This window comes from Cervus canadensis, chromosome 5 (genome assembly GCF_019320065.1).
Source record: "Cervus canadensis isolate Bull #8, Minnesota chromosome 5, ASM1932006v1, whole genome shotgun sequence".
Lineage (NCBI taxonomy): Eukaryota > Metazoa > Chordata > Mammalia > Artiodactyla > Cervidae > Cervus > Cervus canadensis.
Genome location: NC_057390.1, coordinates 59980214 through 60007728, shown reverse-complemented (window position 1 = coordinate 60007728; position 27515 = coordinate 59980214). Strand labels below are relative to the sequence as shown.

The 27515-nt window shown below is 49.1% G+C and overlaps 2 protein-coding genes across 9 annotated transcripts in view; one reads left to right on the top strand and one right to left on the bottom strand.

Moving 5' to 3' along the window:
* Positions 1-1950, top strand: part of RAB1A (RAB1A, member RAS oncogene family) — a 29375-nt gene extending 27425 nt beyond the window's left edge. Inside the window, exon 6 of the mRNA XM_043468904.1 lies at positions 147-1950. Within this exon, the coding sequence (XP_043324839.1) occupies positions 147-344 (198 nt within the window). The 3' untranslated portion in view covers positions 345-1950. The remainder of the gene's footprint in view (positions 1-146) is intronic.
* CEP68 (centrosomal protein 68) lies at positions 481-27205 on the bottom strand. Of its 8 annotated transcripts, XM_043468902.1 has the most exons (8): positions 27058-27205; positions 21293-21380; positions 17271-17666; positions 14222-15724; positions 12686-12808; positions 9885-9981; positions 6066-6238; positions 481-5128 (listed from the first exon to the last, which is right to left on the bottom strand). In XM_043468902.1, the coding sequence occupies exons 3-8, from the start codon at positions 17622-17624 to the stop codon at positions 5105-5107; spliced, it is 2274 nt and encodes a 757-aa protein (XP_043324837.1). In that variant the 5' UTR covers positions 17625-17666; positions 21293-21380; positions 27058-27205; the 3' UTR covers positions 481-5104. The 8 variants fall into 8 exon arrangements, 4 of the variants coding, with proteins under 4 accessions (XP_043324837.1, XP_043324835.1, XP_043324836.1 ...); XM_043468900.1 differs by having other exon boundaries at positions 481-6238; XM_043468903.1 differs by lacking the exons at positions 481-5128; positions 6066-6238 and adding an exon at positions 6243-7438.
* Between the last annotated feature and the right edge of the window lie 310 nt (positions 27206-27515).

The window sequence follows — 27515 nt, the reverse complement described above, 5'->3', positions numbered from 1 at the left end:
CTTTTAAAATACATGCACTAGAAACTTTGACAATGATAATTCGTGCATTGTCTTATCTGAGTTCAGTAAACTTAGTCATTCATCATTCCTTATTTCAGATGGTGAAAAAGATTTTTCAATTAATTTTGCCTTACATATTCTCTTAGGAATTTGCTGATTCCCTTGGAATTCCATTTTTGGAAACCAGTGCTAAGAATGCAACGAATGTAGAACAGTCTTTCATGACGATGGCAGCTGAGATTAAAAAGCGAATGGGTCCTGGAGCAACAGCTGGTGGTGCCGAGAAGTCCAATGTTAAAATTCAGAGCACTCCGGTCAAGCAGTCAGGTGGAGGTTGCTGCTAAAATTTGCCTCCGTCCTTTTCTCACAGCAATGAATTTGCAATCTGAACCCAAGTGAAAAAAACAAAATTGCCTGAATTGTACTGTATGTAGCTGCACTACAACAGATTCTTACCGTCTCCACAAAGGTCAGAGATTGTAAATGGTCAATACTGACTTTTTTTTTATTCCCTTGACTCAAGACAGCTAACTTCATTTTCAGAACTGTTTTAAACCTTTGTGTGCTGGTTTATAAAATAATGTGTGTAATCCTTGTTGCTTTCCTGATACCAGACTGTTTCCCGTGGTTGGTTAGAATATATTTTGTTTTGATGTTTATATTGGCATGTTTAGATGTCAGGTTTAGTCTTCTGAAGATGAAGTTCAGCCATTTTGTATCAAACAGCACAACCAGTGTCTGTCACTTTCCATGCATAAAGTTTAGTGAGATGTTATATGTAAGATCTGATTTGCTAGTTCTTCCTTGTAGAGTTATAAACGGAAAGATTACACTATCTGATTAATAGTTTCTTCATACTCTGCATATAATTTGTGGCTGCAGAATATTGTAATTTGTTGCACACTATGTAACAAAACAACTGAAGATATGTTTAATAAATATTGTACTTATTGGAAGTAATATCAAACTGTATGGTGATAAGTATTGTTTTAATTCTTATGGCTAAAGGGAAATAGAGCCTTGCATTATACTCAAAACAGCCATTTGTGTGTGCAACCAGGGCATTGTAGACCTATTTTAGAGCAGCATCCAATATGCTTTCCAGATAATATACCCAGTAAATGACCTAAGGAGGCTTCTGCTGCACAGGGATTTAACCAAGCTTAGTGGTTCAGGGAGATTAAATTGTATGAAAATAAGTTTTAGAATGTATGCTACCTAGCCTATTATCTCTGATCCTTCTCTAGAACCATTTGAAATGGCTTCATTGATCAACACTTGATTCTTCTGTGGTAGAGGTGGAAAACACCACCTTTCCTTAATTGGCAGACTAACACGTGTGCTAATATTGTTTCTTCCATGTTTAGAGTCTGATGTCAGCTGTTTTATCCTCCACAATTGTATACCTTAGGTTGGAGGCGAGTTAAAGCATTTAAGTAGGAAGCAGGACATGTACTATTTGCCCTAATATGTCCCTTAAAATTAGCTGAAAACATGAATGCTGGGCGGGAGTGATAAATGAGAGAAATATTTATTTCAGTTGAATTTTGCACATGTGAAAATTTTGTTAACTAGGACCTGAAAGATCCTAGGGTTTGTTTTTATTGTGGGGGAACAAAAATCTTTTGCTAACTCTGGCATTTTAAGGTGATAGAAGTCAAAGATTGTTTCCTTGGGGTTGAAATAGTAACCAAAATATTCTTTACTTAGGGGCGTGGGATGTGGCTGTTGGCTACACATTTTATGGTGGGGTCTTTAATTCAGTGATAAAATTTAAAAACAAGCCAAAAATTATAGGTTTCTTTATTTTCACTAAACAGGCAATTGAAATACATGGTACAAAAATAAGTGGTAAGATTATTGTAAAATGAAATGGACAGAATAAATATTCAATTTAATTTTCCATCTATGAGAATTTCACAATAAAATCACAGTTTACTTTGTATTATAGATGTGCTTGTTGGGTCTATTCATCTTCACATAAGGCAACTGAAAAACTCCTCAAGCTACCAATAGTTATTTGGGTGAAATTTTTTTAATGCTTCAAAAGGTTTTTTTTGCCTTATCAATACAGTACAAACAAATAATTTAGAAATATTTTTAAAGTAGATGATACAAATTTCAGACAATGTAATGCACTTTTGTTTTATACAGCAAGTTGTTCAAACTGTCAGCTTTTTCTTGGTGAGTTAGCAAAAAAATTTGTGAATTTGAGGTGTAAGCATATTTACATATTTATTTTTGAAAATTCTAGTGTTCTTTTCCTTGTGGTAGTCAAGACTGGGACAAGATGTTTCAGCATGCTTCACTACTCACTTAATAAATGCAGTTTTTGGGGCAAATACTCCTATTCCTACCCCCATTTTCAAGTACAAATATTTCAAGCTATATTATTATGGGCTTTTGATAATCCATTCACTCGAATTATTGCTTGCCGTATTTTGTAAGTGGTTGCTATGAATTAGCTCACATGTTCTAAACCTAAGCAGTCACAGTCTCTGGAAATCCTTGCAAAATGATAGCCATTCTGGTCTAAGCAATGACTTTTTTTGACTACGGACCAAAATTTCCTTTAGCATGTATGTTGTCATTGCAACATATTTTACATCTGCCCTTCTTTGTATTCCCATTTAAGCTTCAAAATAGTATTGTACTGACACTGTCTACTATTTGCAGATGAGGTTAAGCCGTGGAGCTGCAACAAGAACCCAGGTTTTGAAACTGCCAATCTAGCTCCCAGTACTGCCACTTTCCTGTGGACTTCAGTTCTGCTACTTTAAGGGGACTACTGGGAAATTATACTACAGGTAAACTTGGGCTTTTGTAACTACACTGAGCCACTGCTGTCCTTAAGGTAACGTGGACCACAGAGCACTGGCCAGCTAGGCTCCCAGAATCGAACCTGGCCGTGTTTGCTTACGAAATGCTGCTGGCTCATCTTCTAGTCAGAAACAATTTCTGCTTGAATTTTAAGGGAGGTCTTACACCTATAGCACTGCTGAAGATACCATTAATAGCTTTCCTGATACTCTTCGGTGATATTCATGAGTAGGTCCAGAGTAGGCAAAGGAAGTGAACAAAAATATCTTTAGATCATCGCTTGGTAAAAGTAATAGATTTTTTACAAAATAGGGTACTCTGAAATAAAATATTCTGTGAAAATTTCTGTCAGCTGAAGCTAATTATTAGATTGAATGGCACTTTCAGCATTCAACTACTGTAAAGTACCACTGGTCACTTTGAAGATGACAGTCCTATAGAAACAGTTCTTTTGCTAACTAGTTAAGGCATTTTTATGCCTAGCAAAATGTTTGTAAATAAATGGGTTTAACTTCCAAGGGCTTGTCCTGTAACACACTCATTGGAAAGGCATGTACCAATTTATAGTTACATCAAAGAGAAGGTGAAATATATCAATTTAAGAACAGAGGCTATTAGATATGTCTTCTTAACCAATTAAGGCCTTTAAGACTATTTTACATATATAATAATCTGCTAGGAAGGTGTTTTGTCTTTTTAAATCTATGTACAGAACCAAGATTAAAAACAGAGACAGCAGAACCAAAATTATGCCCTTAAGCATTTTGATAAATGCTTTAGGCATTTTGATAAATACTAGAATGGCAGAGGCACTTGAAATACTCCATTTTATATAACTCCTACTGAATTTTATAGTTTCCCTTTAGAATTAAAATCTTTAAACATTAAAACTTATTAACAGCTTATTTTCCAGTTTAAACTCTTTAGGATTTTAGTTCACAGAGGTGGATGAGATGGTGTTAAGTGGCTCAGCCCCCAAAATTAAAGTTCTAAGCTTCTCTTAAAGAGGGTAATTTCTACTAAGTATTTTATTCTGAGGGGATATCAGAAGGCTCCTTTATGAAAGCAACTGTTCTAATGTTACCTGCTCTGGGTTCAGGTGATTTGTCCATTTCTTTATAAAGTATCTTCCTTTCTTAAGCACCCTCCTCAAGTGAGAACCTAGAGTTTGAGAAAGGATCTTGACTTTCTTGAAGTGTTGATCACATATTTAAGTGTGGAGAACCCTTTCCTCAGGTTGTAGCCTACTGGAATACAAGTGCACAGGGAAAGTGCTTTCCTCCTTCCATGTGCATTCACAGCCCAATACAGCATTTTTAAAGCACTTTGTTTTTGCAGAATGTGTGATTACCAGCAGTGGCCAATCATTTTACTTTAAAAAGCTACAGAGTTGGCTTTAAATGGTTGCTCCTTGGTTACACGCCCGCCCCCCCCCCCCCCCAACAAGGTACTTACATGTCAACTCCCAAAGCAACAAAGAATTCCCTTTTTTCCTCACTATGAATAGCCTTAGCTTCTATAGTTATTATAGACTGTGTGAGCCTACTCATGTCCTTCTCTGACTCTTCACAGGGAGGAGAGGAGAATGCCTCCTCCTGAAGGTACCCTGAAGGCAGATCATTAATGGACTGAAGCTCAATGGCAGCTTCTTAAGCCCCTATCACATTCTCCTTTAAAATGTTGGGCAGGCAGATGGAGCCCTGAGCACTTAAGATGATAAAAGGTATCTTAGCAGCCCAAACTAGTTTGCAGAGGTTCTATTTGTTCAAAACTTTCTGTTATTTTGGAGAGTTTGTCTTCTACAGTCTTCAAAGAGTGATTTATAAGCCTATGCTTCGCTTTATGAAAAGATCCACCTTCCTGGCTCACCAGTCACCTTTTGTCTCTTGGATCCTCTTGCATGCCTGAGAATACCAAGTACTGGGTACCTTCTTTCTCATACCAGCCTTCTTTAAATGATCTCAGTACGCAGACTAGTTTAGGAGTTCTGTCTCCTCTTTTTAACTGGACATAGGGAGGGGAAATCCTGTAAGCCTTGTTGGCATTATTTTATCAACAACTGGAAAGCTACATGCTCTTTGTAAGAAGCACCAAAGGAAAACCTTAACTGGGAAGGACTCATTTTAAATAAAAACAGTAACTCAGCAGCCCTTCCTTTCAGGGAAGAGCTAGCATTTTAAAGCTAGTACATTAGAGTCACATTTCCCCCTTGGTTTCAGTATTAAATAGCTCTCACAAGGACTTCCGAAAGTTTCCCAATAGCCACATTTTGACTGACAGATTATTACATCTCTTCCAGAGAAGATGCCTAAAAGAGAAAGAGAAGCATCTGTTATAGGCAGAATGCTGCAGAGGAAGAAGTGACATGGCAATCATCTGCATTCATTTTAGTATTAAAATGACTACTGCCTACATTTATTTGATGCAAATACAGGGACTCCCTGCTCCTGACATACCTGGATTTATCCCTTACCTTCTTTTATCTACAGTGAATTCTCACTCAGGAAATATGAGTTAAATGCCAGGTTTCGGCTGTAGGAGAAGTTTCAGAAGCAGCATGCTCCAGCTGTGGCATCATGGTGTGGGCCAGCAGCCCCTCTTTGCTCTCAGCTTCTGTTCCTATCTGTGACATCTCCAAGGCCCGGTGCACCCATATATCCATCCTCTAGCCTTTTTTTGGAGGGGAGTGGTGTGTGATGCTTACAGAGGGCATTTCCAGGAAAAGGAGAGGTGGGGAGTTGTAACTTAGGATCCCTGTGGCTACTTGGCACTGTCAAGAGTTGCTTACAGATGGAGCACCACACGAGCTGGGTGGAAAGAGCCTATAGGATAGAGGCAGCCTGTACTGGAGAAGCATATGTGCACAGACATAAAAAAGTTGGTACAGGTGAATTTTTGTTTCCATGGGTGGTGGTGTTTCCATGGGTGGGGAGGGGTGACACGTCAGCCATTTAAGATGGAAGCACAGAGCACCCTAGTCCTCAGCAGGCACAGGGCTGCAAGTGAGCAATGGAACGTGCCGCTTTCATCATCACAGAAAGCGCCGCACCGCAGCCCCACTTCCTGGCAATGGCAGCATCTCCCCTTTTCAGTTCTAGCGGCTTCTCCCAGCCTCTCATTTGTTTCAGTAGGTCTTAGTTCAAGAAGCTTCTAAGAAACAGCCAACTATTAGAGCAGAACTCTGTTCCAGAATCAGGCACTGGGGTCTCAGGACACATTTTCTCCTCTGGGGTTGCTGTACTCACCAGGCTAATACCCTTCACACTGGCGCTCCTGTGTGCCGCTGGCGTGCTGTTGGGAGTGAGGGTGCAGCCGGCCAGTGTGTCTAGGGAGGCCAAGATGGTGTCGTACAGGCGATCTGCGTGGCTCTCCAGCGCGCTGGGCTGCCGAGAGATCCTGCCCAGGACATCCTTCAACACTAACAAACGAGTTTTAAAGCAGTAAGGCCAAAGAGACAACACAAGTGTACCTTCAAGGAATATACCAGGGTGTAGCAGAAACAGGAACATGGCAAGTTTCACAATGTCCACTTAAAAAAAATACTCCCCCCCCCCCCCGCCCAGGAATGAACTGCACTGCACTGTGGAATCTATGTTGTTAACTTGTGATTGATGCTGAATTATTTCACTGGCTCCACTCTGTGGAGTTACACAATTCACAAAAATGCAGAGAGACATGGTTGTCTGATGACTGGTATTATCTGACTTTTAGAGATAAGACCCCTGGCTCACAGCCAGATCCTGTGGGGCTGAAGTCTGAAATGAAAACAACATGCCACTATGAGGACTCCGGGTCCTGCTACCAGGTCCGATCAGCTTCTGTTGGCTGTGGGACTGTCATTTAGCACATATATGGGTGATGCGGTAACATAACATGGGATTGCTTGTGAACCCTTTTTGGTGGGTCCTAAATGAATAGACTTCAAAAGAAAATTACCTGAAAGCAGGCTAAGACAAGATGGTTCATGAGGCCAAGATTCCAGCCCCTATAGGCCAAGTATTTTAGGAAGGGAGGGACCAGGTTCAGAGTGCATCACACACAGCAGGCTTGGTTTTTTTTTTTAAACTTGACTTCCTTTGTTAAACACAAAGGCTGCTTTTGCTTCCTGTGCCTTTATCAGCTGTGTTCACCCTCTCCCTAATTTCCTGCCACAGCTGCAACATCTGTGAGCAGAGGAAGGGAAAGGGGAAGCTGAGTTATCTGCAGAGGATACCGACGGATGGGTGGAAGGAGGAATAGGCTGTGGAGGTTAGCCCCGAGGGAAGCCACAGCGGTGCAGCATCATCAGGGCAGAGTGCCAATCTGACAACTTAAGAGCAGCCAGCAGGGCTGGCCGAGGAACACAGCCAGGGCACGGCACAGCTCACCTCTCAGGGCGAGTGGGTCAGGTTCTCTCCTCCAAGTTCACCAGTCATGTGAACAGTCCTGGGTGGGGTCGGTGGGATTCAGGGGGCCTTTATTTTTTTAACTTTTATTTTAAAATGTTAGAACATTTGGTTGGGGCCAAACAAAAGGAAAGCTGGAACAGTGATGAAATTCTTTCCCAGTTGAGACTTCGATGTTTTCATTGAATACGTGCCTGGTTCAGCTTGATGTTAATAGGTTCTAGTCGTCTGATCTAGGATAATGAGGAGTTAGGGTGTAAGGCAGATCTGCTACTTCATGCACCAAGGTAACCGGGTCAAAATGTAGTGAAAACTTGCCAGATAACTACAGGAAAACCCTTTAGCTGGAGGCGAGATGAACACATTTTGAAGGAATTAATTTGACTTGTCCCTCAGGTTTTGCATGTGGCTGAAAATGAAAGCGGGCTCTGAAAAAGTTTGCGGGGACTGGGGTGTCCATGCTTGGGCTCCACTGACTGACACTGTGATCTGGAGGGAAGAGTTGTGCGCCTAGCTGAAGACCCTGTGTATGTCTAGGGGAACCTGTGATTTTCACAAAACAGCCAAGTTCCTGATTAGTGCAAGCAGAGAATTGGGAGGGGCATGGTGTCCATCTGAATGAGCCTGGATACAGATCTGAAAAACCACAAAATACCCCAAAGCATTTTTTTTTTTTTTTGGCCATGCATAGCTTGTGGGATCTTAGTTCCCCAATCAGAGACTGAACTTGTGCCTACAGCAGTGAAAGCGCTAGCTCTTCCCCTCTGGACCACCAGAGAATTCCCTAAAAAAAAAGTCTCTTATTTAGGTAGTAAAATACCTCTACTCCTTTGGAGAGAAGAGCAAAGGGGGACATCATTACTGATTAAGTATTGAGAAGTATTACTGAGTCAATTTTTAAATGAAGGTCCAAGAACAACCTGTAGCTTGTAAGAAGCCCTCTGTTACATGTGGCCTCCAGGAAATTTCCTGGTGCTGAGTTCTTTACACTATTGTGTCTGTGTGGAGGTGCAGGAGCCTGAGTGGGGTGTCAGCGCACAGGGGCTGGAGTCAGGCTGCCACGCCCTGTGTGGCCCCATGCAGTCAGCTCTGTGAAGTGAGAATATGAACTGCCTGCCTCACGGGGCTGCGGCACAGTCTCTGCACATAGTACTCAAGACAGTGCTGGTGTAACAAGTGGCAAAGGAGCCTGGCATACCACGTTTCTGCCCCGATAAAAGTTAAAAAACTCTTAATGCAAGAGCACAGTGGATGAGCCAAAGCAAAGGCGTCCCCAGGGCAAGGGATGGCCGTGGGCTCACGCGACTGACAACGGGTTAAGTGGTGCCCTGCTGAAAACCCTTCAGTGGCTGCCCCCAGCAAAACCCCTCTGCCCACACTCAGTTTTCAGTCCTGGTGGTAGTTTCCTTCCCAGAGGACACCTGGCAGTGTCTGGTGATGTTTGGGGTTGTCAAAACCGAGAAGGTTTACTACTGGCATCTAATGGGCAGAGGCTGGGGATGCTGATAAACTTGGTGCAACAACAGGACACCTGCCCTCGTGACAAAGTATCACATGGCCCAGAGTGTCAGCGGTGCTCAGGCTGGGACACTTGGCGCCACCTCCCTACCACACACCCACCCACCACTGCTGGTCAGGAAAGCGCCACCTCTTCCCTTCTCAAGCCAGTGGGTCCTGCCCACTGTTGTTTACACTGTTTTGCTTCCAGTGTAAATCCCATTTCACTCCAAAACTGAGGCAGAACATAGATGAGCTTTTTCAGCACTTGCTTGCTCAGTCTTACAGAAAAATAGGGGCTGCTTTGAGGCGTCCATCAATTCCTTGCTTTAACTTAGCATTCTTCTGTCATATTCATCCTATCATACCTGCCCCCAGCAAGGACAAGGCCAACTGGAAACACCTGCACCCTGAGATGCACTCTCAGAGTCTCATTTTCACGCCTTCCTAATCTGGGAATCCATCCTGCAAAAGGGGCTCAAGCTTAGTTTGTGAACCACTGTCCAGCTGTCCCTTTCTCCTCAGTTCTTCAGTCTCTTCCCATAGAACAGACTGACTGCTCTCAGGTCCTGGAACAAATCCTCTCCTAAAGCAGATAACCAGAGAGGGGTCCAGCCTGCAGGGCAAAAAGGAAGGGAGCCCTGCAGGCTCCTCACTGTGTCCATGGCTCCCCTAAGCTAAGGGGATCTGGACTAAAGCCAGCATTCCCACCAAGGACTCCACCAAGGAAAGGCAGAAGCTTAAAGAGCACTATTCTTGGGACATCCCTGGTGGTTCAGTGGCTGGGACTCTGTGCTCTCAAAACAGGGGCCTTGGTTTGATCCCTGGTCAGGGGACTAGATCCTACATGCAGCAGCAAGGTTCACACGCTGCAGCTAAAGCTCCTGCATGCTGCTAAGACTGAGCACAGCCAAATACATATTAAAGAAAAGAAAAAAAGGTGCATCGTTCTTGCAGGCTCAGTGCCTGACTTCTCACACTCGCAGGGCTGTGACTGCTTCATCACGTGTTTGTGGGGCCATGAAGATGCGAGAGGCTGGCAGTCAGCTGTGGGAGTTGAAGCCAGCGGGTGTGGACACGAGGGATTCTTGTATTACTGGCTCCGCCTGGTGACAGAGTGAGTCCCAGACTTGCACTGAGAGGTATTAGGCACCGGCTAAATTCAAAACCCAAGCATCTCACCTGGGGTATTATCCAGCAGGCTCTGAAGCAGGACCTCCCCTTTCTGTAAGACACTCTCCGTCAGGGACTGGTGTTCATCTATATCTTTCTTAAATTGCTTAGAGCATAACAAAAAAAAACAGGGAAAAGCTTCATTACCACCATTTCATAAATCATTAAAAAGGATCTTTTGTTTGATAGTTGCACTCCCCTTTAACCCACCCAGTCTTCAGAATTCCCCAAGTAAACAGTGCAGTAGTTTAATTTTGTCTTCTTTGAGCCCAAGGCAAATCCAGAGTCAATCCTTTTTTTCTGTTTACAATTTGACAAGAGCAGAGTTTTCTTTTCCCTGGCAGAACCTGGCTCCTGAGCTTGGAGGCAGGGATTCCTGTGTGCGCTACACCTCACGGGGTCCCCTTTAAGCTCAAGGGCCTGTTGAGACTTTTCCATTCTAGTGGACCTGGTCAGAGCCACCAGAGAGGCGCCTTCAGTATGACCACAGGCAGCAGCAGCCTGCCCCACGTCCTCCCTCTGTCCCGCTCTCTGTGGACCTGAGGCCATGGGAAGGCGTCAGGGAAGCTGTGAGTCTCCTGAGCAGTTGATTTTTTTTCCCCCTGCAGTAAGTACCAGCCTTGTAGCCATTTCTGGTTTTTCCTTCAGCTGCTAAGATGTAAAGTCGTATCCATGACCACCTTCAGCACAGAGTACAGTTTACATTTTAAAGTTGCAGTTTTACTTTTGGATTTACTATATTCCTGTCTTATTTTCGTTTGCATATTAACCTGTATTTATTATTTTCTTCTTTAGTACTCTGCAGTTTATATGCTGCCACAAACCCACTGTGTTAAGACAAAATACACAAGACAGGGTCACAAATGAAAAATGTGTGAACCAGCGTACATGTGCTTAAATCTGGTATCTAAGTAGGCTCGAGGCAGCCCACATGTGGGCATGAGCCAAGCACTATTCTGTGTGGAGCAGCGCTGACAGTGAGGTCCCACTTGGTGACACAGTTGTGTGGATGACACAAGCGGGCTAGGCTTCGCTAACCTGCAGTAACTCCCAACTCAGATCTCAGCTCTACCCACAAAGCAAGACAGGTGCATGTGACCGGCCTGGGAGCGGAGACATGCAGAGGATGGGAGGAGGGATAAAATGGAAGGAACAGAGTTGCTATGAGACACCTGCTCTGACGGGAGGGGGGCAGAGGCCCTCTAGAAAGGCCACCCCGGTAGGTCCAAGCTCCAAGCAGTGTCCTCTCTCATGGTGGTGCTGCCCTGGGCCTCCTGGGGGCGGGCCCTACACGGCTCTGCATGGGGGGCCCTCACGCTCAGCCTTCCTCTCCTCTCTCAAGTGTGCTCTGGGAAAGGAACTCTGGCAACCACTCTCCACTCAGCAGGAAGCAGCATTCCCACGAGGGTAGGGCAGCTGGCCCACCCAGGCAAGGCCTTGCCCCTAAATTTTACTTGGCTCCAAGTTGGAAAACAAAGGGTCCCCCCTCTTGCCTGGGTGTGGAAGGAGCTCTGAGTTGGGTGGTGTGGCCCTGGCTTGGTCACAAGTAAATCACACACTCTTCTACTGAAAGAACTGTCCCAGAAAACTGGATTAAACCACAAGTTGACATACAAACGCTACCTCTGCTCCTTTGGAAGAGGTGACAGAAAGACTTGGTCAACCAGACAGACATGCTGTAAGTCAGCAAGTGGTTCAGTCGATGTGAATATCAGTATCAACTGATACCAGTATCAACTGATACTTTATCATCCAATTCAGAACACTTCTGAGAATGAAGGGGGCCTACTGATAATTATGCCAGAACAGCACAGAATGTCACAAAATACACCCGTTAGAAAGTTAACCAGGACCCACAAAGAGATAGTTAACAGAATCTAAAGAGGTAAGCCCTACCCCCCAAAAAATACCTGGGTCATATTTTGGTTTAAATACCATCAAAAGGCCTTGTGTGTATTCTGGAGTCAGTGCAATTCAGCTCAAATCTTTAAAATACCAGTCAGGGCTGTCCAACAGTTTTCTGTGATGATGGAAATGTTCTAAATGCTCTGTTCAATATGGTAGCCACCAGACAAATGTGATGACCAAACACTTGGAATGTGGCCAGAACTGAAAAACCTAATCTTTTAATTTTACTTAATTTCAGTAGTCTTGTGATTTCCTAACAATGCAGATCTCCGCCTATCAATCCCTGAGACATTTGGTAAGTGAAAGTTACTCAGTTGTGTCTGACTCTTTGTGACCCCATGGACTGCAGTCCATGGAATTCTCCAGGCCAGAATACTGGAGTGGGTAGCCTTTCCCTTCACCAGGGGATCTTCCTAACCCAGGGTTCGAACCCAGGTCTCCCACATTGCAGGTGGATTCTTTACCAGCTGAGCCACAAGGGAAGTCCAAGAATACTGGAGTGGGTAGCCTAGCCCTTCTCCAGGGAATCTCCCCGACCCAGTAATCGAACCGGAGTCTCCTACATTGCAGGAAGATTCTTTACCAACTGAGCTATCAGGGAAGCCTGAGACATTTGGAAAATCACATTGCAAATAATCCTGAAGTATTCTGGATTGAAGATAAATAAAATGCACTTTCTTCAAGCTCTGCTTGGTCTGGGAAGTAACTCCTCCATGTTAAGTTTTTCAACATTAAGGATTTGAAAAGAATTAGATTTCCGGTAAGACCTCCGATTAGATTTCAGGTAAAAGTCAATGGATCATGACATAATGTGCATCAGTCATTTGAACTTTTACTTTCTAATCAAGTAATTTACCACGACTCTAGTGAGTGAACAATCAGAAACCAGGACCACTTATTACCCGGTAAAGCTGCAGGGAAGACTTGAGGCCCGTAAGGCTGGATCTGGGCGCAGTGAGGTGGTCAGTAGCGTCTGCAACGTGATACAGCCAGTGGATAAGCTCTTCCAGCTGACAACAAAATGTCTGTGTAGACAAATAAATCGTGTGTCACCCATGGAACCGCAGGCTACATTTTCACAGGCTAAAAATATCTGGGGGCGCCCAGGCTACACGCTGCACCTTTCCAGGGCATTCTCCACCAAGGCGTCGTCTCCTCTCTGCTCCCGGCCTGTCCCCACCCCGTGACTCCAGACCTCTGCCAGGGCAACATGGAGGGCTCACCCTGGCTCTGTGTCCCGTCTGTGAAGCGCCAGCCCTGTGTGCAGGGGCAGAGGAGGGCACGTGAGGGGAGAGAGTCGGGGGGGAAGAACGGCCCAGAAGGGACCTGCCCGACACAGAGAAAGGGTGACCTTGGTGAGGCAGCCGCTCCAAGGAAGTGTCCTCGGTCAGCACCATACTGACTATACAACTGCTCCTGGGGACGATGTGGACACAGAATGTGGGCCCGTGACCAAGACTGACCTGATCCTACACCTGAAAACTGAACTAAAGCTGCCTGTCCCTGTGCTGCTCCTACCCGCCCTGGGAGCCGGGCCCCCGATTCCTGCCAGCCACTCACCAAGGGGCTGTGAGCCCAGGCCTGTACCCCACGGTTTCAATCTTCCACATGCTAACACCTGTACCACCTGCTTCACAGTACAAATAAAAGTCCACACGACACCACGGGGCAGGTTAAAGCCCTCCTTGAGAGGTAGAATTCAACTGTGATGCCGCTCCTGGGGACATAGCCCTCGGCTGGTTGCCCTGCTGCCGTGTGGACACATCACCTGGGTGCTCAGGCGGGAGGCAGGCCCTGGGCTCTCCCAATGTGTGGACACCTGAACATCCTTGTGTGAGGGACTGTGCAAGGTATGTGACATGAATTATTTCATTCAACCCACACAATGACCAAAAAGGCAAAGCTCCACACTCTACCAACAAGCAAAGTAAAGAGATGGAGCCAAAACTCACAACTACCTGATACTGACAACCCTATTCCATGCAGTATTAGCTCCACCTCCCGATATTCTCAGATGGTCCACAAGAGTCTAGCAAGTTTAGGCAATACTGTACCTGACCCTCTCAAATCTGCAGTTACAGCACTTTATCAAATTAAAGTTCTGGGAAGTCTTTTGGCCAAGAAAACACTTTCACTGAGCCTGTACTTCCTGAAAGCGTCTGAGCACAGGTCCCTCCTGTGCAGAGGGCCTCCTGACCCTCAAAGTGAAGCGCCCTGGGGGCAGCCTGGGGACTGGGGCTCTACTCTCACGGACCGTGAAGGTGCAGGTTACCTAACACCTCGCTGCCTTTTCCTCCAACGGTGACAAGAGAACGCCGTAGTTATCAGGATTGGACAGAAGGTGCAGTACAGTGCCTGGCACCTAAGTGCTCAATGTTACCAAGCTTCACTAGTGGACAAGGGGAAGAAAGGCAACAGTGCTGAAATGCTGAGTTTACCTGCACGCACTGCACGAGTGACTCTTTTCCCTGCTCTCCACCCTTCCTGGGAGGCTGCCCTTCAGCATCTGGATCCAACATTGCCGACCAGGAGGCGCGTGTTCTCACCGGTCCAGAGGAGACCCCCAGGGCCTGGCCGCTCACCAGACTGCCCTCCCCAGCAGAGCGCCTTGCATGGACGAAGGAGCGTAGCAAACGGTGCTTCTGGTCCTCAGCGCTCCAGGACCCTCTGAAGGTAGCCCTGGAGGGAAGCTGGCTTTGGCTGGAGTCTGACGGGAGGGAAGCTGGCCCATCACTGTCCGACACGTCCAGGGAGCTCTGCCCTTCAGCAGCATCCGTGGACAGGGGCACAGAGGTGGGAATGGAGCCCAGATACGAAACCAAGCTAGAAACCTGTGTCAGCCGAGTGGGCAGGGCCAGATACTCGTCGTCACTTTCCATCTCCTCTTGTGGTTTCCATCCAGACTCCGTGCAGGCGAGGCGCCCCAGGCCCTGGCTGGCCCCCTTCTCCCTCTCCAGCCCAGGTGAGGGCCACCCTCTGTCCCGTGTCCTCAGGTGTGGAGAGCCCAGCTCAAGGTGCCTGCCCACAGGTGGCCAGTCCCTCAGGTTCTTCCGGGCAGGCTCTCTGCTCACCCAAGGAGTGGCCCTACCACCTGGGGCTCTGGGGGTAGAGGCAAAAGGGCTGCAAGACGCTAACCCCACACCACCCTGCTTCTGGGGTACTCCAGAGGGCCCCCGCTTAAGGCTTGGCTCTCTGGGTAGAGAGAATGGCACGGCAGCAGCCTCGGCTGGTGGGCAACTGTGGGAGACATTAGTGGGTGACTTGAGGGTGCTCGCCGGGGAGATGGAGAAGCTATCGAGGTCTACGCCTGAGTCCTGCAGGACAGGCTCAGCCAGCACGTGGCTATCGAGCTGCTTCGGGAGCCGGGGCCCGGGCCTGAGGGGATAGGTGTAGTCCAGCAGGTCTTCGTACTCTTTGTTCGGGTTCCAGAGTGGGGAGCGGCGGTCTGGGGAGGGAGGCAGGGAATCGGGCAGTACACAGGCCCAGTACTCGGCCTGGAAGGAGAGGCGTCTCCTGCCCCCCGCTGAGGACACGGGCTGGGGCAACCACTGGAGCCGAGGCCCAGGGCCTACCGCTGAGGGGGCTGACGGTGGGACAGCCAGCTCCAGGCAGGAGGAGACCTTGGTGAGGCAGCCGCTCCGAGGCTCTGCCTTTTCCTGGTGACCCTGCAGACTGCTGCCCGGGGAGGAGGCCGACACGCTGCGGCTGGACGACAGTGGCGCGGGCGTCTCCGGGCTCACGGCCGACCTCCACCTCGACGGGCACGGGAAGCCTGGGATGGGAGACTGTGGGCAGAGGTCTGGCACCTGCGGCGACTCCACAGGGGACGGGTCGTCTTCGGTGTCAGCATCGTGTCCTGAGCAAAGAGCGGCAGCTCTGGGAATGGCTCGGGTCCGAGGTAGCGCCTCCGCCTCCGGGACAGGAAGCCTGGTCTCCTCCATCTAGTGACAGGAGGGAAGGAAAAGGTCAGACAGGCGAGCCAGACTTCTCTCCTCGGGGACAACTCGGGGGTGATTTTGGGGACCCAGATGATCCAGAGGAAAGTTGTGGAAAAGAAGAGCCTGCTACCTGGTGCTAGAGTCAGACTCAGCAGGGTGTGGCTGGAGATGGAGAGGAGGGGGCAGACGGTCCTCCCGGAGCTGATCCCCCAACCCCCACCGCCGGCCTTCCCCGGTTCTTCCTGCACAGACGCCTCGTGTGAGAGCAAGCAGAACTCAAATAGCTCTGTCGTGCTGGAGCTGGAACACACTGCTTAACCTCGGAGAAGCGCGCCCTGGGCAAGCAGGACCTCAGTAATTCTGTTGCCAACAGGACACACATCCGAACCTGGCAGGCAGGCGGCCCGCCAGGCCCCACCTGGCTCGGCTCACACCCAGCGGTGACTCAATAGTGGCAAAATGAGTCATTCACCCCAGCCTCCTCACTCAGACTTTTAATCGGCTCGACGAAGAGCCCACCCCCAAGGGAGGCAGGATGGCACAGAGCTTAGGGTGTGGGCTCTGTAACCAGCAGCCCTGAGGCCAACCCCTAGCTGCCAGCCTCACCCCAGCCTCACCTCCCTCACCTGCAACGTGGGGGTGGTGACAGAACCGCCTCCTCAACTGGAGCTCACCAAACAGCAGCGCCGCAACAAGCACCAGGCGGACACTCACAGACAGCTCGTCTCTGTGTTCGCTCGCTGGCCGCCCACCTCACTGACTCAGGTCCCTGAGCCTCGCAGGGCCCCGGCCCCCTGGCAGGGGGGCCTAGCCTCTGTCTCCTCCCAGGCAGTCATGCTTAGAACCTCCTCATGTCACAGGGCCCCGGGCAGCACGTGGCAGCCAGTGCCACCATGACACAGCACAGATCAAAGCCGTCACCATGAAAGGTCCTGGCAGGCAGACCACCACAGGCTGTCAGAGCTGGGAGGGACAGGTCAAGCGGGTAACTTTCCCCACTGTCCTGAGGGCCTGCAAGATCCGGTGGTTCGCTCAAGGTCAGAGACAGGAAGGACTCCCTGCTCCACACGACACCCACAGGCGAGGCTGCCTGTAGTTGGGGAAGCCCCCGAAATCCTCTTTGCCCAGAGACAGTGCTGCCAGGTCCCCGAAGGCCCAGTGGGATACAGCCCCCAGGAGCCCACGGCCCTGGACCCTTCTTCCCCACGTCTCCCCAGGGGCCCCGGAAAGCCTCCACATCACCAAGTCAAAAATAGGACATGGCCCCCCCACTGCGGCTCCCCTGCCTGGCCTCTGGATGTCTTGGTTACAGCATCCCCAATCCTCAAAAGGTCACCAGTCACACTTCTGAGGAAGAGGAGATGCTGTGAACAGAGCTCTCCGCTGGGCCCACCTGTCCATGTGAACCTGCGGAACAGAAATCAGCACATCCAAGCTACCTAAGCTCCCCCACCTCCCCGCCTCATACAGGCGCTGAGGAAGCTGTAAGATGCTGAGACAATGCTGGAGTGGACTCTCAAAAGGACAGCCCCACTACCCTGGTGCCTACCTGGCTTCCCGCAGAGGGCAGATCTCCAGTCTCCAGGCTGGCAGGAGGAGTCATGCAACTGAGAGCAGGCTTAGACCCACCGGCTGCTGGCTCCCTGCTGGCCCCATTGGCCAGTGGCTGGCAGGTTCTGGAGGAGCCAGGGCCAACCCCACCGTAGCAGGCAGGGCTGGGGAGCCCCTCGGTGCCCCCAACAGGGGAGGCAGGTCCTCCCTCAGCTTCCAGGCGTGGCGGCTGCTCCCCGAGCACAGGCCCTGAGGGGCTCAGCTCCTGCTCCCCGCGGCTCCAGCCCCCACAGGAAGGGGCCTTCTTGTCTGAGGACGCCTCCCCCTCTGCCTTTTCTTCTCCCAGGGCCATTGAGCTGTCCCTGGGTCAGGGTTCTGCTGAAGCTTCAGCTCCCTACAAGATGGGAAAGGGAGAGAAAAAGATAAACTTTCTGCTTCTACGACCAGGAAACCTTTTATTTCTTAATGATTAAGACAAATATTTTTTTGGCCAAAAGAACAAATGATGGCCACTTCCTCAAAGAAAAACAGAGGTCTGGCTTTTCCTCAGCTCCAGACCCTTCCAAAGGGGACGTGGGAACTGTTATCTTGTCCCCTGCTGTTATGTGGCTGCAGCAGCCCCAACAGATGCCCAGGAGGGTCAACGCAAGTCCAAACCAGAGTCAAGGTTTGTGCTGCGTGCTAAGTCACTTCAGTTGTGTCTGACTCTCTTCGACCCCATACACCGTAGCCCACCAAGCTCCTCTTGTCCATGGGATTCTTCAGGCAAGAATACTGGAGTGGGTTGCCATCCCCTCCTCCAGCGGATCTTTCAACCCAGAAATCAAACCCACGTCTATTATGTCTACCTGCGTTGGCAGGTGGGTTCTTTACCACTAACACTGGGAAGCCTGAGTCATGGTTTGGTCCTGCCTAAAGTCACCCTTGTTGTCTGAGCCATAATATTAAAAAAAAACCCTAAGAGCATGGTATCCGGTCCCATCACTTCATGGCAAACAAAAGGGGAAAATGTGGAAGCAGTGACAGATTTCCTCCTCTTGGGCTCTAAAATCGCTGCAGACGGTGACTGTAGCCATGAAATTAGAAGACAACTGCTTTTTGGCAGGAAAGCTATGACAAACCTAGACAGTGTGCAAAAAGGCAAAGACATCACTTTGCTGATGAAGGTCCACACAGTCAAGGCTACAGTTTTTCCAGTAGTCATGTACAGATGCGAGAGCTGGACCATAAAGAAGGCAGAGTGCTGAAGAATTGATACTTTTGAACTGGGGTGCTGGAGAAGACTCTTGAGAGTCCCTTGGAGAGCAAGGAGATCAAACCAGTTAATCCTAAAGGAAATCAACCCTGAATATTCATTGGAAGGACTAATGCTGAAGCTCCAATACTCTGGCCAGCTGATGTGAACAGCTGACTCACTGGAAAACACCCTGATGCTGGGAAAGATTGAAGGCAGAAAGAGAAGAGGGTGACAGAGGATGAGACAGTTGGACGGCTTCACTGATTCAATGGACATGAACTTTGGCCAACTCCAAGAGATGGTGAGGGGTAGGAGGCTGGTGTGCTGCAGTCCAGGGGGCTGCAGAGTCGGACTCGACTTGGTGACTGAACACACAGTCACCTCTCTCTGTGGCCCAGCCCCACGGGGCAAGGGGCCTGGCTGGGGCCCTCACTCTGCCAGCGCTGCAGCAGCTGCGGTCACCACAGCCCCGCGGCAGGCAGGCGGCTCCAGCCCGGCTCCGACTGCTCTCCTCCAGGCTGTGGCTGAGCTCAGGGCTCCCACAGTGCCTGCTCTGCCGGCGAAGGAGAGGCAGCCGGGAGGCCACACCCTGGGCTGTGCAGCAGGTGGGCACTTCTCGTCCCAAGGACGGCCAGAGCTACAGCAGCAACTGTCCTCCCGCTGACCTGGGTTACGATTAACGGGTAACTGAGGGAAGCCATGGAAATCCGGGAGGACGACAATGGCAGCGGCCACACGGTGTACACGCATGTGACAACGAGAGAGAAGTACACCGGGCGGGCAGCAGGGAAGGGAGAACCAGGGTGAGCCCTTGGGACGAGGGAAGGACGATCTGGCAATTGGATCTGAGAACAGGGCCATTCCAACAGGAGCTTCAGGGACCACAGAGGGGGACCCTGAGCCTGAGGGCTCTGCTGGGAGCCAGGGCCAGATGAGGCTGGGATGAAAGCGGGCAGGAGGAGAACTCCAGGACTGAACAGGGAGGCAAGCGCGTGCAAGTGCTGAGGATCTGGGCAGCTGCCTGGAACGCACTGCCAACCTCAAAGCTAAAACCTGGCCAGAAACAGCCTCGTTTCCTCAGAGACATGAAGGCACTGATGGCAACAGGAGGTGCTAGGGCAGCAGGGAAGCCTGAGCAGGGGGAGGAGGCCACGGAGGGGGCGCGTCCTGCTCGGCCCTCACACTGGAAACACCACTGGTGGGGACAGTGAGCCCAGAAAACAAGAGTGTCCTGCCCGGCCTGGCCGACTGGCGAGGCTTCAGTCAGCAGCGAGCCGAGAGCAGAGAACACAGGTCACGTGCACTCTTAGCACCTTCTTATGGCCGTCGCGCGCACAGGGACTCAGCAGAACGACTGCCTTGAACCGGTCACATGTGGTTCAGATAGAGAATACACTGCACATGCAAGTCTCCCTCCCCTACCTACGCCCAGAGGACACGGGCCATGTGGACAGCGCCTGCGCACAGTGCATGGGGCCGGTCACCCGGTGTCATGGGGCGGGGCGGGGGGCTGCGAGGAGACAGAATTAGTCAAGCAACGCACCTTACAAGGAACAAAGGAGTCCAACAGAGGAAGAAAAGCAGCCAATTTTTCATATCAATCAAGCAAAAATATTTACCACTAGATACTCCCACAAAAAAACCAGGTAGGTCTAATTAATGCTGTGTGTGTTTCTCATCTCTCGATGTATATGTAGACAAACACAAAAGTTTATTTCATCCTCCCCCACCGCCCCCCTTAACATGAAAGTAGTTAACTGTACAGGACATACTGTTCGGAATCTTGCTTTTTTTTTTTTCTTTTTTTAAATGAAATACTTTGGAGATCTTCCCTTAGCAATGCAGTCAGCGCCTTCTGGTTTCTGCCACCACCCAGCACTGTACTCCACTGTAAGGATGCATGATAGCTTATTCCACCTACTGGTGGATATTTATGTGATTTCCAACCTTTTGCTACTAATGCTGTGATGAACAAGTGCGCGCACGCGCACCACCCCCCCCCCCCCCACTGCACACGTACTAGCACACCCACAGGATCAAGCCAGAGGAAACTGCTGAGATGAGGGGGACTCACGTGGGTACTTCAGACATCTGGTACACTCCCCACCTGTGGCCTGAGAGCACGCCAGTTTCCCACAGGAGGTGGGTCCTCTCATTCTAATTTCACAGAGGGGGGAAACCTTTCAGAGAGTCAAATCCAGGCCCGAGTGACTCCAGAACCCAAGCTCTTTATGCACCAACTGGGGAACAAGGTACCAAATAGACACAAAGCAGAGAGACTGGGAAGGGACCACGTCCCACAGGGAAAGACCTTCACGGAGCCACATCCTCACCTAGTGGCTATTTAAGAGACGGCACATGAAGACGATGACAGGAAAACTGTTTTCACAATTATAGCAACAAGCTGAGCCCACCAGCTGGAAAAATTAGGGTGAAGGCTGAACCTAACGAGAGGCCCCAATTTCTTGCTCCATTTCTATAAATTCTTTCAATGGCCAGAGTCAGGCCATGATGGGTGGCTAATCCAAATTTACTCTCCTGGCCCCCATTCACCAAAGCATGTGGTCTGAACGACAGGGGACTGGAATAAGATGATGCTGGGGCAATAGAGGGGTACAAAGAAATGATCTCTGTCTTTGTTTAACAATGCGTTTTTGATCTGTCTTGTCTGGATTTCACTATTCAAAAAGAAGGTGTCTCTTCATCCTGGGGGTGAGTGGTGGGCTAGAATTAAAAGCTCCTCTGGAGATACTGCTAGGTAACTTTCAAGCATAGATACAAACCTGAACTAAGTGAACAGTGTCGCCAAAAGTCCTTCAGCAACCAGGAGAGAAGGTCTGAAATTCAGTGATTTTCATGGAAATGGTACTTCTGAAAAGACAGATTATAGGTGGTTATTTTCTCAGTCTGGATACATAGTCTGTTCATAATCTCACTTATTAATCTGTCTAACAAATCAAGGTGTATTTTCCTTGTGCCACACGAGCTTTCTTTTTATTTTTTAAATGAGAATTAAAACAGATTCATGTGAAACGAAAAAAGTCCACCATGAGTGTTCAATCCAAATTGTACATAAGTATTACAGAAAACAAAGAAAGGGAGAACTCAACTGGGATAGGGAAAACTCCTTGAAGGAATGACTGCTGAAGACATCAATCATCAGCCAAGCAAATGGATAAAGGGCTCAGCTCTGTGGGCAAGTGTCAGGTGGGCATCTGTAACACTGCATGCCAGTCCAGCTCTCATTTCCACACAGACTCTAGATTTTACACATCATCGTTTCTTCTCACCCCTCTGAGGGTGAGGGCGGAGAAGGGGGTTCTGCTTGAATTCTTCCATGAGACAAGCTTCCTCCTTTCTAGAACACCAAATGGACTGCTCAGATGAAAACGTGCTATGCTGTCAGTAGCGTTCAACAATCTGGCTTACTCTTGCCCTATGGTAAAGACATGCTCATATATCCTCTATGGGGTCACACTAACTGGTTAAGTCTGGACACCTGACCCTTCCTAGTACTGGCCGCACACTCCTTGTGCAGGCCTGTCACAGTTGCCAGGACTTCCTCCCACTCACTCCTGTCCAGGGTGGAGAACAGAGAACTTGGAAGTCCGTGTGTGGGTGGAAAGGAGGGGGGAGGTTGAGGGGGGGCTGGCTATGTTCTTCTCTTAACTAAACCGTTCAAATGTACAAATGCTCAACTTAGGGGGCAGTGCTCCTCTGATCAGGATTCTCTTAATCACAAGCGCATAAACCATCTGATTTACAGCAACCGTGCCCAGGAAGCCAGGTTCTTCCCGGGACCCATCTCTGTGCCTGGGTTCAGGGGCTAAAGCCCTGAAGCTCCGAGCTGTTTTTGTAGGAGGCCATAGGTGTAAATGGTCAATGAATGCCACACACACATGGCGGCAGAATCAGGCCGGGGAAGCAGACAAAGAGGCTCTCTGTGCAGCTCTTTCTCTAGGAACATGAATCTTCACACAAGGAAGAAAGGGGGGGCAGTGAGGTGGACCCAGCACTGTCCGGTTGCTGGAAGGCTTCTGGGGGAACTAGATGGATGGCAGAAAGGGGCTCAAAGGCAGCAGCCAGTCCAGGCATGGGAGGCAGTACGAAAGCAGGTGAAGACTATGAGGGGAGGCCAACAAGAGGAGCAGTCACAAGGGGCCCAGGCTGGCCTCAGAGTGGGGTGGCTGCCAGGAACGCTGTGCGGGAGGTTTGAGACTGGGAGGCCCATGGCTCAAAGCCATCCCCCTTCCACCTGCTCCTTCCCTGGCTGTGCAAGCCCTGCAGCCCCTTCGGGGCCTGAGCTCCTATCACCATGTGATTGTATGTGAAGTACATCTTACTACTGCACTATTTTTGTTGCTTTTGTTCATGACAAGAACTGTTAACATGAGAATGTATAATATCTTTTACGCAACCAGCTTAATAAAGTTAAAAAAAATCAACCAAAAACTGTGTTCTTTGTGACAAGAGAACCTCACAGCAAGGCCGATCTTTTAACTTGTCACGAGAGGTCTTTAGATGGCCTTTAAGGAGATACACTGCTGCATCTGTTGCTGCTAATAAGTTGCTTCAGTTGTGTCCGACTCTGTGTGACCCCATAGACGGCAGCCCACCAGGCTCCCCCGTCCCTGGGATTCTCCAGGCAGGAACACTGGAGTGGGTTGCCATTTCCTTCTCCAGTGCACGAAAGTGAAAAGTGAAAGTGAAGCCGCTCAGTCGTGTCTGGCTCTTATCGACCACATGGACTGCAGCCTACCAGGCTCCTCCATCCATGGGACCTTCCAGACAATAGTACTGGAGTTGGGTGCCATTGCCTTCTCCGACTGCCACATCTACAAGGAACTTAACTGAGCTTCCAGCCACCCCTCCCCCCACCCCAAGCTCTCTGGCCTCCTTGGCCGTAGATTATTGCCATCCAACGAGGCTCAAAGTATGAGGATGATGGGGGTTGAACATGTCCATGAAGTGGACCCTCTGTTCCCACCTAGGTCTTCCCTGTCGCTCAAACGGTAAAGAATCAGCCTGCAACGCCAGAGATCTGGGTTCAATCCCTGGGTCGGGAATATCCTCTAGAGAAGGGATTGGCAACCCACTCCAGTATTTTTACCAGGAGAATCCCATGGACAGAGGAGCCTGGTGGATACAGCCCATGGGATTTGCAAAGAGTTGGACATCAACGAGTGACTAACACTACTCTGTTCCCACCAAAGAGCAAGGTCAAAAAACATCTGCTCCATAACACAAATCATTCCTGCTGTCTAAAGAAGCTGACCCTGGACCACACGGCTGTAGTTCCACAGGCCACTGCTTTTACTGTGCTGACAGTTTTCTGTAAGTCCGTCGGGCCACACGATGTGAAGATTGATAAGAAACTTACTGATATTCTGGAGATGCTATTAAGAACGCTTCTCTTTGGAGAAGAATTCTCAGGTCTCTGTAACAGAAACTGTGATTTCACTGAGTAGCCAGTTTGCTCTTTACTTTATATAGGTACTGGCAAAACTGATTTAAAAAAAATTCTCCTTTTTGCTCTTGCTGCTTGGAAGCTCAGAGCCAAATCAGTAGTCTCACGCAAGTAAAATGCAGAGGTCAGAGAGGCATTCAACAGGTATTTCACCTGATCTGTCTCAATCACTTTTATGAAAAATCTTGTTACACTGAAATGATTTTTAAAAGATTACTCAAATAATTTTTGGAACAAAATAGAGAAAGTGTTAAAAACAGATTTTTTTTTTTTTAAAGCTCTAAATCCAACACTTCATCAAATACCAGAAGAAAACAAAGCCTGTTTACCAGTACATCTAAAAATCAAATGTAGATCCTTATGTTAGTATCTTTCTACTCAAAGTATTGTCCATGGAAAAGCAGCACCTGCATCATCTCAGGGCTTGCTGGGAATGCAGATTCTCAGGCACCACCCCCAGAGCTCTGGGACCAGAATCTGCATCTTAGCAAGCTCTCCAGGTGGTTGGTAGGCACAGTAATGTTTCAGAACCACCAAGTCAGTAAGCCTGTTTCAGCATCCTGAAAGGGAAATACAGTGGCTTTCCAACCATTCATCAAGCACCCACCTTATGCAAGGCAGACAAAAGAAGGAAATTTACAGTCCCTGTCCTTAAGGTCTTTCCAACAGGACACTAGGAAAAGCTCACACCTTGTGGCCGGTTTCTTAATGGTTAATGACAGGACGTCACAACTGGAAAGGCATCTTCAGAAAGAACAGTATTTCCTAGAAAGGATTCCAGATTCATGTAGCTACACTAAAAACACAGAGAGAATTCTCCTGTGATAGTTACAAGTGAGAAGAGACCCGGTCTTTGTTTTGGAGACTCTGAGTAATTTAAGAGAAACTGACATGCCAAGGGGACCTACAGCTGGCAGGAAATGGACAACTTAAGCCTGTTTCCTGTGACCAGAGAGAGGTACAGGAAAATCTGGAAGTGAGGCAACCTCCCCCTAGGGGGTGCATCTGCCACCTCAAGGTCTAACGAATAGATTCAGAGCTACCAGAAGACTTCTTCCACTGTTCACAATGTTTGTGAACAACTTAAAAGACAGGAGACAGTTTTTTCATGAAAACAGATTTAAGTTAAAATGAGAGACACCATCTCAAGTCCACTTCCATCTGAACCAACTTTTTTGTCAGTCACATCAGCCTCCCTTGCCTCTGCTTCTACATGACCATTTTCAGTAACAGATCACATGAAGAGTGCATCAAATATTACTGCAATACTTGGCCAAACTGTTATTTGGCACTCCATCAATTTCCAGTGGGTGACAGTACTTTAAATGCATAAACAGGTAATCTTCCATGGAATACTTTTACAGTGGGGGAAAAATTCTGGAATGGCTTAAGGAATGTTTTTAAAATCAAGGAACAGATCAGGACCAAAAGGCAGACAGAACCTGAGGGTTAAATACCATACAGATGTTTAGTATTAGTGAATCTGCTCAAATATGTTTATTTTTATCCTAACAAGTGTTAACAGCTAAGGAACACTTTCCTTGTGCCAGAGAACTATGCCAAGCACTTTATGTCAATATATTATTTAATCCTCAGAAATCATGAAGCAGGTACTATTGTCACTCCCATTTTACTGAGGAAACTGAGGCATGAAGAAGTTACCTAACTTATCCGAAGTTAGTAACAAGGTTGAGCTAAAGTCGTGGGGTTTGACTTGAGAGCCACAGCTCAATTGCTTTCCTCACTTGTACGAATAACTGGCCCAACATGTTAATGGAATTAGTTTTTATTTTGTCGACTTTTGGCTACACTACTGATTTTTTGCTTTCTTTTGGCTTCCTTCAACCACTGAGTGTCTTCTGTGTTCCAAGCACCGTCCTAGGGGCAGGGGAAACCACAATACAGTGTGATGAATAAAAACAGAGGCTACAGAAGGCAGATCAAAGTAGGGAGTGATTATTAGTTGAGGGGTAGGGAAAGAACTTTAAAAAGCCTTCCAGAAGAGGTGAAACATGAGTTATTTGCTCTTTCCTGTAGCAGGAGACCCAGAACTGATTGACCCAGGTGGTGGAAGGAACAAGAAGGAGAAGGGATGACTCTATCTTTTTTTCATTTTTTATTGAAGGATAATTGCTTTACAGAATTTTGTTACCTCTACCCCTTTTAATCAAGCCTTGTAACGTTGACTTCTTGACCCCAAACAGTGTCTCATGCATCAGTGTTTAAAAACATCCTTCACATCCTAGGTCTAGGAACATAAGGGTATTTACGAATGTCATCTATCTACGCGTCCGCCCTCCCCACCCTCCTCCAGTAAATTCCCAGTGAGGTCCAAATCTGCTGTGGCACTGGCAGGTTTCCGTTCATTTTTATTACAAACAATACACCGAACCCAACCCAATAATTATAAAGGGCTTGAAACAGGTTTTGGACTTGTGCCCCTGGGCTGAGAACCATTCTAGTGATGGCAGTTGGAAAGGGTGGCCTTTCCAGGCAAAACATGTGAGACGAATTGCATTTTCTCCTCGGCAGCGGGGGCTGCCGCATTCAAAGCGACCAGAAGGCATCGTTCGTCCTCATCTTAACAGCCGGAATGACCCTGAGCGGGTGAGAGAGGGTCTCTAAGGCAGCCCGAACCCAGGAGCAGCTCGAGCCCCTAACTCCCGGAGCACCTGGGCCGGGCGTGCGCGCAGAGTAATAAACAAGACACGCCCGAAACGAGGCCGTGAAGGAGAGAGAGTCCTCGGAAGCCGGGGCAGCAACGCGGCGCAGCTGCTCGGACGGGAGGATGCCCGGACACGCTCACTCCCGCGGCCCGATTTCGCCGCGCTCAGGCTTTTCCAACGGCGGCCTCCCGCCTCCGCGCCCCGACTCCCGGCCGCTACCCTCACCCGCCGTTCCGCCTGCAAAATGGAGGCTCAGGCACGAGGCGCCCCCGGCCCCTTGAAGGCTCGGCGCCCTTAGGGGAGGGGGACGCAAGGCCCCGCGGCCCGCCCCCGCAGGGCGAGGGGGCTGGGCCGCAGCCCCAGGTCTCGCAGAACCTCAAACTCCGCGCCCGTGCACCAGTCGGTCGCTACCTACCGCGTCCGGAACCCTTCGGACTTCCCGAACGAGCCGGCGGCGTCAGCAGTCGCATGCGGCAGCTCCGAAGACGGAGTCCCAGGTGGACACCGCGGCCCTCCCGCCGGAGTCCTGAACGCCTGGGGCGGGACCGAGCGCCGGCCACGCCCTCCGCCGCCCCGCCTCCGCGCGGAGGGCGCCTTCGGAGAGGCGCGACCAATCCCAGCCCTCAGGCCGGAGGCTCGACCAATGCACGACCTGCTCCTGCAAGAACAGCCCACCCCTGGTACCGCCTTGGCCTATGGGAAGCCGGCGCTTCTTCGGTCGGCTGTCCTTCCTCGCCTTCCGCGCTGGCGGCTCACGTTCTAGTGTTCTGGATGAAAGGGGTAGTGAGAGGGCGCGTAGTCCCCGGCCGCGAGGAAGCGTGGGTGCCCTCGGGCGCTCTGTTTTAGCTAGTAGGCCGCAGCCCAAGTCATGCA